This window comes from Podarcis cretensis (assembly GCF_951804945.1).
Source record: "Podarcis cretensis genome assembly, chromosome: 5".
NCBI classification, from domain to species: Eukaryota; Metazoa; Chordata; class Lepidosauria; order Squamata; family Lacertidae; genus Podarcis; species Podarcis cretensis.
Window position 1 is genome coordinate 25,137,146 of NC_137174.1, and position 19,669 is coordinate 25,156,814.

General features: G+C 41.6%; 1 protein-coding gene across 6 annotated transcripts in view; it reads left to right on the forward strand.

Moving 5' to 3' along the window:
* Window positions 1-19,669, forward strand: part of GRID1 (glutamate ionotropic receptor delta type subunit 1) — a 721,020-nt gene that overhangs the window by 577,114 nt on the left and 124,237 nt on the right. For all 6 annotated transcript variants that reach the window (XM_079975593.1, XM_079975595.1, XM_079975594.1 and 3 more), the window contains exon 6: window positions 8,013-8,186. In XM_079975593.1, the coding sequence (XP_079831719.1) occupies window positions 8,013-8,186 (174 nt within the window). The remainder of the gene's footprint in view (window positions 1-8,012; window positions 8,187-19,669) is intronic.

Consider the following 19,669-nt stretch of genomic DNA (forward strand, 5'->3'; position numbering starts at 1 on the left):
GGACTTCTAGATTCACTATCTGTGAATGAAACGAGCCCTTCCATTGATGGAAAGGCAACTCTGGATCCATCCCAGGGTGTGTGAACTCCCACTTTAGATTCGTAGAGAAGAAATGTAAAAACTGGAAGGACTTGCATTTCCTGTTGTTTCTTAGATTTTCCATAAGTGCTCTAAGTGAGCTACGCATCAAGCCCTGGCCTGTAATTAGCTAATTCTGGAAGTCAACTTCCTCCTTGCTGTATCTCCCTGTCGATGCAACTTCCATTAGCTGCCGTCAGTGTTTCCAGACATAAATTGGTTATAATGAAATTTTCTCCCCTTTGTTTTGATGGGAAGATAAAGTGCAGCCACATTGCTGTCACCTGAAATGCCACAAAACAGATTTAATTACAAGTTGCTAAACTAAGTTGGAGAGCTGAAGGTTAGAGTTGCTACTTGACTTTGAGGCTTTCATTTGTGGCTATTCACGTTAATGACTTTCAGTCAATTCAGATTAACACACATCCAATAAGTTTCAAAGGGTAGCGCTTATTACCTCACCACAAGCTATCATTACCATTCTTTTGTTTCTTTTATCTGTCAAACACATTGCCAGAGGAAAGAATGTCATGCTTTATTCATGTTGTAAATTCTCTGTATGAGATCCCAGAAATATTTGAGGATTTTTGTTCTTTTCCTGTTACTGTGAGATTAGATCAGAGTTTCTATAGTACGGTAGTGATAGGAAAACACTTACTTTGGTACTTCACATTGGCTTACTGTGCAGAAACATCCAAGAGCGTCTTCTCAGCATATCTCGGTAAAATTAAGTTGAACAAAAAAAAAAGTGTGCAACAAGATGTTTTTTTGAAATGAACACATGTGAGAAACAGTCCCAATGGACTGCAAGCAGATAAAACACTCATTTTTAAAAACTCAAGTTTACTTTCCAAGACCACCTGCCGCCTACAGATCTGTCTGTTGTAAATGTTAATTCACAGTTGATCAGGTGTAAACACTGATTTCCTTGTAATTAGGCAGATTTTTAAAAATCTTAAATTATTTTACAATAAAAATGGAGAGTGGTATACATTTCTTCACCTGCTTTTCCTCCTGGATCTGTACCTGTCTCACCCACCTCTGCTACACAGCCGTGAAGGGGCGTCTGCCAAGGAACATAGCTCCCAGGTCAAAAAAAGGTTCTCGCCCTTGCCCACAATTAATATAGACATTTCCACTGTGGGTGTCATGAGTATTCTTATCCCACGTTATGCTGCCATGTGATGTGACTATTGGCAAAACCTATTTAGAGTTTCTCAACCTTCTGACTAGTTGCAGGACCTTAGCCAGACCTAGCAGAGTACACGCAGAATCCACGGAAGCAATTGGCGACTTGGCTGCAGACAGGATAGACAAAGCAGGAACCAGGAACTTGTAGTTAGGTGTTTATTATATACAGTGGACTATTTACAGGAACAGAACACAGATCTTTTGCTAGCTCTCTCTGACACGACTCACAACTCTTACACTCACACAGAACTCTGAACTCATGAACCTCTGAACTAACACATTTCAGTTAATAGGCCATTAATTATCACTCCCTTGAGAGAGCTTGACCAGTCAGGGAGCGGTCTCCATGTCTGTTATCACCAGGCAGACTTACTCCTTCAGATTGCCTTCTGGCTGTCTGCCAAACCTTAATTGACTCTGTGTGAGTAACTGCACATACACAGTTTCCCAACAGTGACACTAGGCCACCACCATGTACATTGGGGTACATGTATCAGAACCAATTTGTAATGCGTGGATTGACACTGAAGCCTCTTTGTCTTTAAGCCTGGGACCATACACAACCTTCCCAGAAATACTACACTCAGTAGAACTTGCTTTCAAGTAAATGTGTCTAGGATGCGGCTGCATGATTATTTTTGTCCATTCCTGGTCTGTTTAATTTTCTTTCCCCCCAACTTCCAATGGATCCTTGATTTAATGTCCTCTACCATCTCTGCCCAATTCTGCAGAGTACCTGCTCTTCTGCTTTTGACTGTCAGAGGCCATGCTACCCATTCAGTGCATGATGGATGATTATTTACTTTGCTGTCTCTGCCATAGTCTAGACTTCCTTACTTTCCATTTTCACCTCATGACCTCATTCATTGTTTGTGCTGGTGGCTTTATTTCTCACTTGTCTGATGTCATTCTTAGCTAATAAATCTGTTGGTAGCTATGTTCTTCCTCCAAAACTCAAGTGATTTAGATTATTTGCATCTGGGATATCTGGGATGTATCTTATGTAAATCTTCAGCTGTTACTGCTTCTCTCTATAAATAATCCGTTACTTAAAGTTAGTTCTCATTGAAATAAATGAGACTTAAGTCATGTCTAACTTGTCCCAGTGGTTTTAAGTAAGTTAAACTTAGTTTGGATACAGTCCATAGTTAATATTGATGGAAATGGAGCAGGAAAGAGCATTAACAACTAAGATGGTGTTGTCTTGATAATGAGGTACAGAACTTAAAATATCATAATCAACATTGTTTACTGAATATAATATTTGGGATATTCTTTGGCAGAAGAAAGCTTCAGTCTACTTTTTGTTTCCAATGGTGGCTGGGTATGAAAATGTTCCCCATACTCTATATCAGTCTTCAGGTACTTTCTTCTGCATGCCTTTTTCAGTTTTCTGAGTGGGGTGGGAATAGGTTAACCATTTTTTTCTACAGAGAGAAAGTGTCAGGGACTCGCAGGGCTCTGAGGAGCAGGTGGAAGAGGTAGCAGGGCCAGAGGCTGATGCAGGGGAAGCAAGTAGCTTCCAAGCACAATTCAAAGTGTTGGTGCTGACCTTTAAAGCCCTAAACAGCCTTGGTCCAGTATATCTGAAGGAGCTTATCCACCCCCATTGTTCTGCCCGGACACTGGGGTCCAGCGCCGAGGGCCTTCTGGTGGTTTCCTCGCTACGAAAAGCCAAGTTACAGGGAACCAGGCAGAGGGCCTTCTCGGTAGTGGCACCCGCCCTGTGGAACGCCCTCCCACCAGATGTCAAAGAGAACAACAACTACCAGACTTTTAGAAGACATCTGAAGGCAGCCCTGTTTAGGGAAGCTTTTAATGTCTGATGCATTACTGTATTTTAATGTTTTGTTGGAGGCTGCCCAGAGTGGGTGGGGAGGCCCAGCCAGATGGGCAGGGTATAAATAAATTATTATTATTATTATTATTATTATTATTATTATTATTATTATTATTAATTTATTTAGGTTTTGTGCCTCCCATAGGACAGGAGCCATAGCTGGAGGATGAGGAGGGGTCTGAGTAGTCAGAGACGGTGGAGGAAGGACAGGCAATGCCTGAAGGGAGAGGGTTGGCAAAACCCACCCTGTCCCTTCCCCCACTGCTCCCTAGGATCTGGCGGAAGGGGGGCGGTGGTTTAAAGAGCCAGGCGCACCAACAACTTCAATCTAGGAGAAGTCACAGGTTGCTTGTACTTGTGCCATCAGACTAGAGCACTTAAGTTCGCGTGTAGGCATGGCCCCCTGTTGTTCCAACAGTCTGGCTGGGGGCACAAGCCTGGGGAGGGGTGGCAGCTGCCTAGCCATTGTAAGTTCATACTTTGGCAATAAAGAATTAAACTACTGACCTTTTCTACTCCTTGGGCTGGATATGCTCAAGACAGTAAGAGGCAACAATTAATATCGTTTACTGATAATCTCAGAGAACGGATGTACCATTTTTTAGCTTCCTGAGCCCCGTGGAAGTATTGCAGGGCCAACTCAAGGCAGTTTTTTTCCCTGAGCAGTTAGAGAATACAGTAAGAGTAGAATGCTGTGGAAGCCATGGATGGGCCCAGTGAAGGAGGGATGCCAGCTAATGACACAGTGGCAACAGGATCATTCCTCCTCCCCTTGGATCCAGCCCCTCCCATGGATCCGGGGCGGGGGGGGGGGGACACGGAATAAGGAGATGGCGGCTCAGAATAATGGTCTCGCTGAGGTTGCGTAACATCATGCTTATGTTTGAGCAGGCCAAGCAAAATGCCCAGACCTAGCCGCAGTGCCAGGAACTCCAGCTGGCACTGTCAATGTGTTTGTTCCCTCCCATGCAAATTGCTGGTGCTAGCTGCTTTTTTTCCTCCATGAGTCATTGAGTGAAGCCCCATACTTGTTTGCAGTGCTTTTTCCCCCTAAAAAAAAATGTTTAGGGGTATTCTCATTTTCCTACTCATATTGAAATACTGCCCCTCAATGAGGCCAAACTTAGATTTTTTTTTGTGTAAAAAAATTATTTAATCATTTTTTTCAATACAAATAACAACCGCAAAAGACACATACAACAAAAACCATAATAACACAATTTGACAATTCAGATTTGAATACACTCATATACCTATGACTATACCTTTTTAACAATATTTTCCTACCTCTCCCCCCCCCCCAATTCCCACTACTATCCGCCTTATCGCTTAAATATTCCTTCTAGATTTCTTCATATTTATCCATTCTTAATTTGCATTGACATGCAATTCATTCGTATGTAGCTAATCTGTCCATATTATCAGTCCATATGATCGATGGAATCTTTTTGCGGCTCTTCCAATTCATCAAAACAAGTTTTTTTGCTTCTAATATAGCATGGTACATCCATTTTTTTAAAACTCCTTGTAATCTCCCAGGCCAAATTTAGATTCACAAAATGTTTAGGGGTATGCGTACCCCTGTGTCCTCCCAGAAAAAAGCCCTGCTTGTTTGCATACCTAGAACTGCACCAACCATGACTCCACATTGCTGCTCTTCTATAAACCAAAAAATGCAAGTAAGGGAAATCCATTTCACATTTTTAAAGCACCAGCCCTGCTGTAAATACTGCATATAAGTCTACAGATTTTTCATCAACCTCATGATCCTCATGCCTATTAAAGTTTAATCTTCAGATTTTTCTCAGGCACATTTTTTTTTCATGGAACTCTTTTTGGTTTGGTAAATTATTAATGTCATTAAAATTTATAATTTTCCTTCATTACCTCTAGGAAAATAGGAGTTTTTAATGTGAAACATAATTGTCTCATTTTGCAATTTGTGTTATGATAACTGAAGGCAGCTAAAGGAGATTTAAATATTTCCCCTGAGCAAAATAGCTAGGTATTGCAAACACAATAATTGATGTTCTTTGTCTGCAAATAAATAAATACACAAATGGATTGAGTACTGGGAGCCTGAGATGCTTTAAAATAATCTTTGGGTTTAACTTCCTGAATGTTCAGGAAGATTAAATATTCAGTATGTAGTTTTGGGGGCTGAAATGGTGGTGGTGGTAGAACGTTTTTCCCCAGAGGCCTCCAGAGAGCATTAGCTGCCTGTGGGATGCTGCCTCTTACAGAAGCTAACAAGCAAAGCAAGAAGTAGCTTCCATTGACATAGGCGCTGCCCCTTCCATTCCCAGACCACTAAGATCACTACATCTCATCTATGCCTTAGAAGGGGAATGTGGGGTTAACAGAAGTTCTTAAAGAGTTAGCAAAGTTAACAGACAAACTGTGAGAAAAGGACAATAGAGACTTTGAAAAAGAATGGGAATCTTTTACAATGTATTTGCAGAAACAAAAAAATAGACTTGTTGGCAGGATTTAAATAAACATTTACAACTTTATTTACACAAAACAAGAAATATCACATAGTATTATATACGAACAGCAGAATGTATCATTTGATGCAATAAACCAGAAATGGAAGCTGAGGGAAGTCAACAGGGAGGGGGAAATTGAAAAATGAATGTTTAGTATTGATATTGGAAATTTGTTTTGAAAATGTAAAATCAATAAAAATTTTGACAACAACAACAAGCAACAGTTCTTACAGACTACATTCTGTCTCCACATCTAGCATATTTTTAGATGTGTGAGCTACTAAATGTGTTGGTTCTGTCTGTCTGCCTCAATCTCTTCCCCATACCCCTGAGTTTTAAGAACAACACTGAAGCTCAAACACTTCCCATTGTTAATACAGGCAACCCCCATTTACATGTGTTCAATATGTGTGCAATTGTGCGCATCATGCTGAACCCTGAAAGTGACCAGAAAATGTCATAGGAGGGGTTAGGGGTAGGGGGTGGAAACGGGTGTTTGCAGGCTTTTCCGGTGGTGTCTCAAATATACACCATTTCACTTAAATGTGTGGTGCCTTGGAATGTAACCCCCGCATAAACTGGAAGTTGCCTGTAACATGGAAATAGTTTCTTACTTATGCAGCCTCCCCTCCCCCCCAGCAATACTCTATATGGGAAATTGGTAGCTTTCAAATCATCGTGTGTTTTCGGTCGTAAGTTGTGAGAATTATGTCAGCTTCTCATAATACGTTTGCCACTGAGGCGTTTCCCCTGGCCACAAGAGTAAGCAAATAATGAGACTATTAAGTACAGCTATGCTTGATCAGACCAAAAAGCAATGCTTTGCCTGTACCGTTGGGTTTGATATAGCTTGTGTTCATCTGTATGATCTTGATTGGATGTAATTGACTTTAAAAGAAGAAGGGCTGATGTAAGAGAGAGACACTCTTGCCTGAAACCCCAGAAAAGAATCTTGAGTAATGTTATTCCGGGCACCAAGAATCTCGCTCCCTACACAGATTAAGTTGCATAAAGTAAGCGACACTGTTGTGCCACAAGCACAAGTGGAGGGCAGGACAAAACAAGGTGACTCATGTCAAATGTGTTTTCCTATCCCTTCCGAAATAGCCAATTTAATCAGATGGAATATTCTCAGAAAGCATGGATGCTCTGACAATATCCTATGGCACCTGTCATTTAGAAAGCGAGGGGGGGAATCTTCCTGGATTTATTTTCTTTAGTTCCAAGAAAAAGCCATAAGTGCTTTTAAATGAGCCGTTATTTAGCTAGTAACCTTTGGATTAATACCTTGGTCTGAAATCTGTCCTCCATCATCATCATCATCATCATCATCATCATCATATTATGGCACAGGATAGAAAACACTACAAAGAATAGGTTCAGATTATACTTATCGCACAAATTTGATAAGCTGTGCTTATTTACTAGTACATTAATACATGACGTAAGAATGCCATTTAGTGAGGATCCTGATTATTCCCCAGGAACATCTATATTTCTGGCCACTTGATAGGCTCTGTGTAACGAGTGGTGGTTTTTATGGTTGATTTAATTGTCTTATATTTTAGGGCATGCATGCCATAAGTGCAAGCTCCTTTGATTAAAAAGTGCCTGTTTATTCTGTTGATACATTTGCTATAGCTATTATGAGAAAATATACAGCAATTCAATAAATGTTTTAAATTGAAGTTTCAATTTGTGACAAATGGTGGGATTATATTGTACGTTGCTTTAGGATGCCCCATGGGAAGTGATTCATAAATGAAATTAACAGCCACCACAACAAAACAACCACAACTGTCTTCACATGATAAGTCTGAATGAAGAAGAAAAATGCCGTAGAAGCATAAATTTGCTCCATTTTAATTATTCTATCTATTTCTTTATTACACTTAGACTTCACTATTCCCTTGTGAAGCCTGAGAAAAATATTGGAAGCTATTAATAAGTACTTCCTCATCCAGACACTGACCAAATTTATCCACACCTGTTCACCCTGCCACTTTCCTGGGGGGAAATTGATGGTTTAGAGCTGAAATTGATGGCTTAACACAATTGGGTTTTCTGCAGATTGTAGTTTGTTCCGATTTAGCACTAAAGAGCAGCCTTCCCAGGGAAATGCAGTGGGGCAAAGGCAAAGCCACTCAGACCCATGCCTAGAAAGGATGGGGCAAGCGCAAAGCTGCTCAGAGCCATGCTTTCTAGGCACAGAATGTCCTGTGTAGATGAGGCCAGAAACTGGCTAAGTTTTCACTAGGTAAGAGCACCAAGTTCTCTCCGTCTCAGTTATTTTCTGTTTTTTCAAAAATGTCCTCAGAAATATATAGGTGCTGGACTTCAATAAATAAAAGATTCATTCAAAGTACAATTTATCATGGAAGTGGATTCTAATGAATTCGTTTCTTTCCTCACAGGAAATCAGCGACAATGAAATTTTGGAACTGGTGCACAGTGCTCTCGGGAGGATGACGGTCATACGGCAGATCTTCCCTCTGTCAAGAGAGAACAATCAACGATGCATGAGGAACAACCACCGGATATCTTCGCTCCTCTGTGACCCACAAGAAGGTTATCTTCAAATGCTTCAGGTCAGTAGCATATCTGTTGAGTAAAAGGGCCCATCCCTTCTCTTTCCCCTGGGAGGAGGTCATGACCTGTGACTTTACTAGGAAAGTTTCACGGGAGTAATAGAACAGGAGAAATGCAAATGGAAGGACTTAGGTCTCAGTGTGTTCCACATACAGGATGTAAATGGCTGTTGGCCAACCCAATTATCTCCTTCCCCTAGTTCCCAAATGCTTCAGATCTAATTTTATTGGTAGCCCATTGCACTGACTCCTGTCAAATCCCCTTGGGATGTTATTTTATGTAAAAAGTATGTTATGTTCTATTGCCATGTATTAAGCAATTTCATATATTGACTAGGGAAGTTGAACATGGAAATTTTGACAAGAGCTCTGCTGAAATGACTTACCTGGTTTTTGCGTTCCTTGGCGTGTGTTGAAATTTGCAAATTTTTGACGCTTGAGAATATTCTCGTGTGGTTTGGTTGTGTGAATATATATAACCGCCACAACCCTAGCAAGAGCTAAGCACTCCTAAGCTCATTTAGAATTTCTGACCCAATATCCTTTTAAAATCAAATAAGACTAAACAAACTGTTATAGCCAGGAATGTGAGGATTATATTCAAAATGTCCTCACAGGTACGGTACATTGGATTCATGTTTATACATTATCCCATACCTAGAAGCAAGCAGGAAGCTCAAATTGTGGAGAAAGGAAAGAGAATAGGGCTTTCATTGATTGTAAGGAAGTCATAGGAAGATGCTACATCATTAGTCCACTAGACTCAGGAAAATGTCAGGTACTAGGCCGCCAAGTCAACTGCAGTCTTTTTGAAAAGGAAAAATGAACATGGCATTCTTCATTGGACTTGCTTAAAAATATCTAGTTCCAAGAGATAATTACATGCTGGAACGATGATTTTCCCAAGGCCGTCCTCCTTGGTAATTGTTCACCTCACTTTAGTTGGAGGGGACATCCAGAACAGGGCCTCTGAAGAGGATGTTAAGCTTTGGGTATGTGCACATCTGATGTAGTGATGTCTGTCGACTTGAACAGCTTTAATAGCTACGAGTGGCTAGTGGTCATGATGACTGTATGCTGCCTCCAAGGTCAGAGGCAATTTGCTTCCAAGTGCTAGTGGCTGAGGAACACTAATGCGAGAGTATAATGGTACCTCAAGTTAAGAACTTAACTTGTTCTGGAGGTCTGTTCTTAACCTGAAACTGTTCTTAACCTGAGGTACCACTTTAGTTAATGAGGCCTTCTGCTGGCGCCACGTGTTTTCTGTTCCCATCCTGAAGCAAAGTTCTTAACCCGAGGTACTATTTCTGGGTTAGCAGAGTCTGTAACCTGAAGCATCCGTAACCTGAAGCGTCTGTAACCCAAGGTACCACTGTACTATTGTCCCAATCTCCTGTTGGTGGGCTTCCTATACACACCAGGTTGACCGCCATGGATTCTGGGCTAGAAAAGCTTTTTGGTGTGACCCAATGGGGCTCTTAAGTGACTTCCCCACCCCACCTCATTGCTGGAGCCAAAGCACCTCCTCCTGGGCCGTTGGAGATTCTGCACCTGCTCAGTCTTCCTGTTCCCAGTTGCAACTGAAGCAGTAGAACAGGAGTGATGATTATATTAACTGCTCCCCCCGCCAGACCTCAGATGTTGCTTAGAATGTTAATGGTAAAACATTTACTGCTTTCTCTGCCAGATTGGAAAGAGTGTTTCGGTGTTGTTGTTTCCTTTTGAAATGTCCAGTAGTCATCAAATCAAGTTAATATGTAGTAATAAATAATACCTGGCCCCCTTTCTTACTAGCTGTTGCTGGCTCTGTTTTGCTATAGTAAGCAAGCAGATTTCTGCCATCTTCTTAGGGTAGTATTTATTGAGGCAAATAAATGCAACTACTTAGAATATAAGCCAATAAAGAAAAAATGTTAAGGTCACAGCATATTAACTTTAATCTGATAGAATTAGCTAAAATTCTGCTGGAGCTACTTGGTTCTCAATGTCCTCATGAACAGCACCCAGAGGTTTTCTTTATTGGTGACAAACCTTGTAAAGCCCTGTCTGACAAGCCTAGTAAAACTGTCCATAAAACTCAGACAGTGGAGCACATCTCTCCTAAATTGTGTGTGCTTTGACTGTGCAGTGCCTACCTTATTCCATCAGATCTCTTGCCAGCATTGTCTTCTGGCCCTCATTTGGAGCCACGAAGCCAAATGTTTAAATAAATTTAGGTTTTGTTTGTTCCAAATCTCTCAGGTGGGAGGATTTTGATGGAAGGTCTTGACGGTAAGTGTATGGGATGGCAGAGGATGAGTTTGGGAGGCATGTTACTACGTTCTGAATCGTGGTAGAAGCCCTGCTTCATCACACACAGAGACCCTGCCATGGCAACCTGCCACACACTGGTTTATGTTCAAGTGGCACTTTTCTATGAGTTGCAGATGTTTCTGGGATGCGCTCTCACTTTGACCATTTTACCCTATTGCTCTGCTTTATGCTACACATTTCTGCCCTGCTGACCTTCTCATCCCCATTAAACTTTAGGCCTCGGGATCCAGATTGGCTTTGCTTTGCAGAACTTTGATCGGGCTAGAACAACGTGTGTCGGACAGCAGCAGCATGCATTGGTTTAAATGCCTAAAGAGAACCTACAAGTATATGCACATGGGTTCTCTTCTGACATTTAAGCAAGTGCAACACGAGTTAGGTGAAGAGTCTTCTGTCTAGACAAAGCTTGCCTTTATGTGCATTTATTCCACCCAGATTGAAAATCTGTCAAGGTCTTTCACTGGGGCAGTGGCACACCTCAGGGTAGACAATTACATTTCCACACTGTATTAATTTATTAACAAACCTCTAACCCAAGCTATATCAGATTTTTTTTAAAAAAAAAAGTGGGTTTGGGGGGGGGGCTGTTGGGTTGTTATTTTTATTTTGATTATGTATTTTGTGGTTTTATATTTTGATTTTATTCTGTGAACTGCCCTGGGACCTCCAGGTATAGGGCAGTATATAAATTCAATAAATATCAATAAATATCAATAAATGTCAGTTGATCTCAGGGCAAGATACAGCAATCAAACCAAAAAACATGAAGCGTAACCAATAATAGTCATGTTCAGCATAAAATCTTAAATGCTGAGCACCAGCAAATACCACAAGCAAGTCAAATTCTAAGCTATTCTCACCATAGGCCAAATGCCTGAGTAAAAAGCCAAGTTTTAATTTGGTGTGGAGGACAGCCCTCTCCCACCTCACCAGATCTTAACTTTAAGGCAGGAATATGTAGTGAGAGGTGCTCTCTTAAGTAACATGGTCCCAATCCATTCAGGGTTCTAAACATTATGACAAACACTGTGAAAGTGGGGAGGAAGCATATTGGCAGCCAGTTCAGTTCCTTTAGGATTGGTGTTGAACTGCAAATTCACTTCCACCTTTTGCACTATCTGCAAGTTGCATGTCATTGTCAAGGGCAGCTCCAAGCAGAGTGTATTGCAGTAGTCTAACTGGGAGCTTATATAGAGCATGGACTGCTGTGGCCAGACTCTCTTTCTCCAGGAACAGTTGTAGCCAGTGGGCCAGCAAAAACCACCATGAATCACTGAAACTATGTACTTGAACTCTGAGTAACGACTCTAGGAGCAGTTTCAGACTGTGTGCCTGTTCCTCTAGGGGGAGGCAACTAGCTAAGTCTAGAGCAAGTCTGTTACTCAATTCCCGAATATGCACTGCATGCTAGGAAAATGGTTGTCCCATTCTTCACTCAATTGAACAACATATATGAGCTACTAAACACTAACCAACACTTTCTGGCTGAGGGCCCTCAACTATCTACCCTGAACCTGGGAGTCAACTGCAGTATCTCTTGCACACTTGAACTGGAAATATGTGTCATGTTAACATTGCTTCCTACAATGGAGACTAATTTCATCTTAATTGGACAATTGACCTATAAGTTCAGATGTCTTGCCATCATTGGAAGTCACCAGTGGTGTGACCTGGAGGCAAGAAGAAGCACACAGTGTTGCACTGCTAGAATGTGAGTAAGTTGTCCTAGACAGAATAAGGGTAATGTACTGTTGTGAGCACAGATTTTCAAAATGACTCCTGCTCTATTATTAGTTGTGCTGTGTGATGCAGATCATCCATTACCCCTGAAATAATATATTTACCAGCTAAGGTGTAGGGTTTCTGTTATTACTGAAAAATAATTTCACAGCTCTGTGCTTCTGAGGTGTGTTTTTTTTTAATGTTATTTCTATTCACATTTTGTGTGTGCTTGCAGGAACTGATTTACCTAAACTCAGTATGTTCTTTTGAGTTTTTATATTTAAAATATGGGATGAAAGGATCTGAGGCAGCTGACGTTACTCCGTCTAAACCCAAAAAATAAAAAGCATTTATAGTACCGTGGGGGATTGAAGTAGTTAAACACACATGCTATGAGCTGAGTTACAAGTTCGTAGTTCAAACATAATCTTAGCCATGAAGTCATAGACTTCTGATTTGTCACTTTGGGAACAGTTTGCTGGACTAGATGGGCAGGCTCTTTTAATGTTCATTGAGTGCTCTTACATAAACCAATAGCTTCAGACCTTATTCACCCTGAGCTGTAATATGACCTACTTTGCAGGTTTGTTGTAGATGTAAGGTTATTTTGAACTTCAGTCTGCAAAGCCAACAACAACAACAAAACATTCTTGACGTACAGTAGATATTAACAAGCTTGAGGTGCAGTACCCCATAGACCAAAGGCGGAACAGAAGTCTCCCAGCGCCACTGATTGGTTTTGTCTTTTTCAGAAAGGCCCAGAGCCAATTAAAAATGGTGGCAATCCAATAAGATGATCTAGGAGGAGACAATGGTCAATGGTACTGAAAGCTGCCAAGAGGTCCAGAAGAACAAACAGGGTTACATTCAACCCATCCATTCCCTGGTGTAGTCATCCACCAGGGTGATCAAGGCTGTTTCCATCCAATAGCCAGGCCAGAAACCAGATTGCAATGGATCTAAGTAATTACTTTCCTTTAAGACTGCCTGGAATTGAAATGCCACCACTCTTTCAATGTTACTGAAGAATGAAATATTTGATACCGGACAGTAATTGCTGCCCTTTTCAAAAGCGCCAGCACAGCCTTTTGCCAATGCTCTGCTCTTCTCCTTGACTTCAGCATTGCAAAATTGCACTATGCAGGGATTTGGAAGGACTGATGTTTCAATAGCACCAGGGGGGCATATCTGTATCAGTCACTACTATGGCTACTGCCTGCTCAAGCAGTTCCTGATGTTTATAAGAGCAGTCTGTTAGTTTGATCTTGACTGCTGTAGTCCATTCTAAATATCTCTTAAGGAATAGGGAAATAATGTATTTCTCCTACTCCACCATGTTAGATCTTAGTTAACATTAGAAGTAATATTGCTGTATGTACAGCTCCTCTGAGAACCTTTCATCAAAGTCAATAGTCCATGGATTGATTCTGGAGATAATTCTGGGGTCTTTGGAACGTATGTTAGTACAGTGGAACCTTGGTTCTCAAGCGGCTTAGTTGACGAACGAATCGGCTCCCGAACGCCGAAAATCCAGAAGTGTTTCAGTTTTCGAACGTTTTTCAGAAGCCGAACGTCTAACGCGGCTTCTGCTTGAGTGCAGGAAGCTCCTGCAGCCAATCGGAAGCCACACCTTGGTTTTTGAACGTTTCAGAAGTCGAACGGACTTCCAGAGAGGATTATGATAATGTACCACTGTACCTTTTATGTTCTCTCTCTCTCTCTCTCTCTCTCTCTCTCTCTCTCTGTCATTCTTTACTGGAACAGTGTAGAAGCTGCTTCCCTATAGAATAGCTTCTTGCCACTCCACTAACTTATTTAAAGAGAATTCACATAGGTTGGCTAAATGGCCTGATCTTTTTAAAATGACAGCATCATCTATGAGGTCCAGCCCACTGGCGGAGGAAGAGGAGTGTGTGTGTGGGGAGTGCACCGGCCCCGGCAACGCGATCCCCAGGGTGCCATCGCAGCTGCCCCCCTGCCTGCACTGGGTGCCCTGCCCCCGCAGGCAGCGCCCCCGCCCCCAGGACGCACCCCATGCCCCTGCAGGCAGCGTGCCACATCTCCGGGACATGCGCCCTGCCCCCACCTGCTCTCCGCCCCCGGTGCTAGAGCATGAAGCTCTGCCACTGGTCCAGCCATGTGGACACGCCTTACAAAGTGCTTTTGAAATATGTGAAGGAGAAATGTGGTTTGATATGGGATGGAAAAGAACAGGAATGGAATTTGTGTGAATAACCCAATAACTGTCAGTCTGCTCTCAGAAACAGAAGCCAAGTCATTTTTGTCAATCAGGGGTTGGTGGGGTTTTTTTGCCTGTGTCCTGTGTCCTGTGATTACTAGAAATCTTTTGTTACTCTCAGAAGGATGTTGATTCTGTGTGTGTGTGGGGGGGGGGTTATGCAAGTAACTGAAGGACACTTGTTACTTGAAAGATATGAACAACAGAGACAAAGAGAAATTGTTCAGGGAGTTATAACTGTGTGTAAAAGAGCAAAATGAAGAAAAAAGAAATGAAAACTGAGTATTGGTGAAAATTGCCTGACAGGGTGATCCATTAAATAGTGAAAGATTTGCTGAAAGAAATGACTGTAAGTCTTGTCACTTGAGTCTTTTAAAAACTAGAATGGACAAAGTATCAGAAAATAGCTGTATTAAAAAAAGGAGAAACCTTGCTGTCATATGAGATGGACTGAATCTATTTGAATGGCTCTTTTGTTTTTGTTCTTCCTTTTTTTCTTTTGCCCCCCCCCCCTTTATGAAGCAACCTTACAATACAAATTACAGAGTGCAAACAGTATATCATTTTTCTTTTGTTTCAAATACAACAAAAGAAGACGCTTTTCAGTCTGCAAATGCTGATCCCATAAGTATGAAAACCACAAACTTCATCTATTTCTGACTTGGACGATTTTTAATTATTCCAAACTGTAACATCCTTTTGGGCGTAGAGGGGGACTCATTTTATTTTTATGTAGGATAAGAAAGAAAGCCATTTGACACAACAAAATCTGATTCTGCTTTTTCTAGCCCTTTGGTCACAAAACAGTGATGGGGAAGCTTCTCTGCTACTGCTAGCTTCCAAAGCCAGCTGTGCCATCAATCTCTCCAATTTTGTGATTTTTCTAGAACACAGCTTAGAAAAGGGAGAGAGTTGGGAGGGACTGGTTCAGGAGAATGAGCAGTAAAGGGTAAGACCAGAAGTGAGAGGTCTAAGAAGAAAAGAACAACTTGGAAGGGGAATAGATGAAGTAAGGAAGGTTGATGCTCATGTATATTGGCTTGAAACACTGGACCAAATTTTTGCCTAAAGCTTTCTCATTTCCTAGGTCATTTTAAAACTCACTTTACAAGCATTTGTGTGCAAAACTGCTTCCAAAAGAAATGGACTTTTTTGCAAGATGAAAAGTGATCAAAAGGATCAAAAGCACTGCAAAGTGCGGGGTAGCAACTCCTTGATAGGATGTCATCTAACTTCCCCACAAACAAATCAAAATGAATGCTCAATAAGCATCCAGCATCATATAACCTTCCCACAAAGTTCGTACAGATGAGGCAGGATGAGTTCTGTTTTGTCTCGACTCTGCCTCTTGGAGCTTTAAGTATATAGTAGAATTTCGTAACACCTTACTATGTGAATACACATGGCTCTAAGTCTCTCCAGAAAATTCTGCCTCTGGAAGAGTGGCATGTCTTTCAGTTACCTCCATCTGCTACAGTCTTGACAGATGACAGTTGTGTCCACTCATGGAGTGTGCTTGGCAACTGAAAGTCTTGGGATACTCAGCCTGAGAACGCATTATTCAAGCAATGGCATCTGGCAATCAGCTTGCTTTCCTAGTTTGTGTGTCTCTCCATTGTCCTCTTGTCTAACTTGATACCTAGCCTTGCTGACTATTCTGAACCTGCCATAGTTATGATACTGGGTCATTCTCCTGATGAACTGCCTTATTCTCCTGAAAGATGTTTCTTTTTGATTAAAGGGACAGAAAGTTTGAAAGAGTAACTTCCAATAAAAGAAAGAAAGAAATTGTTCCTGATCTATTGAACTTGCTCAGCAGTAGAAGGTTCCAAGTTGCAGGCAGGTTCTCCCCTTTTCACCATTATATCCTCTTTGTTCCTGACTGCCAGGTGAGGTTGACAGTTCACCATACCAGTAATTTGCTCCTGGATTTCCAAGTCCCCTTTTAACCTAGTTTGGAATGGACCCTGTATGGGGTTGACCTACACACACACACTTGATTTTGATTTGATTTCCCTTCATTCCTCAGCACTTTCTGACTTGGAGCTTAAGGTGTTAAGTGGCTCCAGTGATGAGCATCGATTATAGGCAACACTGGGTGATACCAAAACTTCTCAGGAGTGTTTGATCTGGGATTATTCATTAATGTGCGAATCATCCCATAGTGCAAGATTATACAAGAATATTCTGAAGGAAATCCCAGTGTTCAGTGGGTTGTATTCCCAGGCAAGGAATTATAGGATTGCAGCCTGAATGCATCAGTGAAGGCCCTTTGCATGTAACCTTCACTGGATGGGGGCTGTTCTAACAAATCTCCTTACTCAGGGCTATTTTTTCAGCCAGAACTTATTGATACTCAGTTCTGGCCCCTCTCAGGTGGGCACCATTGCCATTATAAGAAAAGAAAGGACGAATTCATAGTGAGTTCCTTCACCTCCTTTTCTAGCTGCAGTTCAACATATGAAAGGGAACTTCTTGTGGCAATGTTGACCAAGTTTCCAAGCAAGGTGATTCTGGCATGGTGAAGAGCTACATTGGGGGGTTCCTTCCATGAACACTAGGTCTTCATTTTGACATTACTTGCTGAACATGTTAAATTACCAGAGCTTCCTGAAAAGATACTCAAATGACATGGCTTATAATGAAGATAGACAATATCACCAATTCTTTCAGGATGTATTATGCAAAAGTAATAAGAAGTACATTTGTATGTGTCTAGTAAAAGGTACCTGGGTCTTGCAGTGAAGATGGTTGTCTTGCAGTTCTTATGTGCATATTTAGAAATGTATTGAAAGTAGCAAAGGGGCTTCTCCACTGTGGCATCCTGACTTTGGAACTTCCTCCCCCTTGAAATCAACTATATTTCAGGCAATTTTAGGCACCAGGTTAAAACCTGCTTTTTTGCTCAGATTTCTAAGCTTTCACTCGGGGTGGTTTAACGGCCGTTTCTACTTTTGCATTTTTAGTGTATTGTGTTTGGTTTTGTGAAATGTTATTTTTACCTGCTCATAGATCTCCAGATGTGGGAGAGGAAACAAATTGTCTGAATAAAATAAAGTATTCCTTCTCCCAAGTGTGTAACGAGGAAAAATCAGCAGTGCTGCACAACTCAGTAAACCCAAATCAAAAGTGGTGACCTTGTTTTTATTTTCTCCTTAGCACTCCTTTTCTACCAATCGAGGCACACTACTCCAGAGATAATTCTTTAGTTTCCTCTTTTCTCATGTCTTGAGACCACCTGGGCAGGGCTTGCATGGCAGTTCAGGAATTTACATGAATTCCTTGTTATCGTGCACCTCCATGTGCAGTGGGTGTTCACAGCAAATTGAGATTTGTGGTGGTGCTTGAGGTAATAAATGTGAGCAAGTTTCCCCCCTTTCCTCCTTCACAGCATTTCCATTTTGGGCAGCAAAAGTGTGATGCTGTAAATATCTTCTCTGACACCAGAAAAGAGTTGTGTGAGGGAAACGTGTTCACTTCTATGAGTCCGTAACGGATGGGGCCCCTGAAAGGGATTTGAAGTGACAGCAATGTGGCATTCTGAATGTCACGTTTAAAGGAGGAAAGGTAGCTGGGAAGGTTCTTGCTGTATCTAAAGCATGGGAGGGAACTGGGGGAAATTAGTTTGACCCTGATCTGGAAACACATTTGTGGTGGTGTTGTTTTCCTTCTGTGCAGTGAACTGCAAAGTTTGAAGGGGCCTTTCCGTGTGGAAAGATTTTAGTAGTCGCTGGTGGAAGATGCAGAGTTTGAGTGATGTGTATCTCTACTTTGAATTTATGTATATTTTCTAAACTTTTTTTTGAACAGTTCTTGTTTTAAGGATGTCATGACTTTTACTGATTGGTTAAGGTAAAGGTAAAGGTACCCCTGCCCGTACGGGCCAGTCTTGACAGACTCTGGGGTTGTGCGCCCATCTCACTTAAGAGGCCAGGGGCCAGCGCTGTCCGGAGACACTTCCGGGTCACGTGGCCAGCGTGACATCGCTGCTCTGGCCAGAGCCAGAGCCAGAGCCAGAGCCAGAGCCGCACACGGAAACACTGTTTACCTTCCCGCTGGTAAGCGGTCCCTATTTATCTACTTGCACCCGGAGGTGCTTTCGAACTGCTAGGTTGGCAGGTGGTTATTAAGCTTAAAATACTCAGTTCTGTAATTATAAATATTTTTAAATTGTAGATTTCCCTGACAAAGATCAGAGTGGTCTGAAATGTGATGGGAAATAGTGTATACTATTTCCCCTACCTTGTGCTTTTTGCTCATTTTCTCAATTTGAAATTTATTGGGTCCCCAATTTTCTGCTTAGGTTTCCTACCTATAAGCAGCTGCTTACAGCTGTGCTTCTAGTGTTGGTGTAATACAGTTGCAACCCTATGCACTGCCAATAGCGACGTCAAAGGCACCCGCCTTTTCTACTATTTGATTTCTGGATTCCCTGCCCATCACTTCTTGTCACTATTAGGACCTCTGGGATGTTCTATTTTCCACTAACATCTGCCCCTCAGTTCTACCTGCCCATCTAAACATATGAAAATACCTATGCTTCAGGCATATGAGAGAGAAGTGGATTCTCCCTTAAAGAGAACATGCACATTAACAATGAACAAAAAACCTAGAGGCCATGCGTGAGAGCACACATACTAAATACCATAAACCAGGCATGGGGAACCTGTGGGCCTCTGGATGTTGTTGGACTCCAACCCCTATGAACCTCAGCTATCAGGACCAAAGGTCAGCGACTGTGGAAACTGTTGTCCCCCAACATCTTGTGAGCCACAGATTTCCCATCCCTGCTGCAAACAGTGAGGGAAATGAAAAATAGGCAAGCTGTCTGCATCCTCAAACAGCAGTTTTTTTGGCAAGGATATATATATATCCATCTTTCAAAATAGAAGATGTTCAGAATGAAAAGTCTTCAAAATGAAGAATTTTTGAAAAGGCACCACATGTTATATATACATCAAGAAGGAATTCTCTGGTAAATACCCAGGGAAGGGGAATATAGCAATGCAGGAACTGTGGCAGATAGAACATGAAGTCAGTCCTAGAGCTTTCTATAGAGAGAAAGAGGAAGTGTGGAAAAAGATGCTGTGACTTCCCTCTCTCCAGAACTATAATAGAACAGTTCAAACCTGAGAGTATGTGTAGTGCATTTCACGCTGGCTACTAAAACTCAACTCTACAATGAATTACTAATATGAAATGTGGGTGT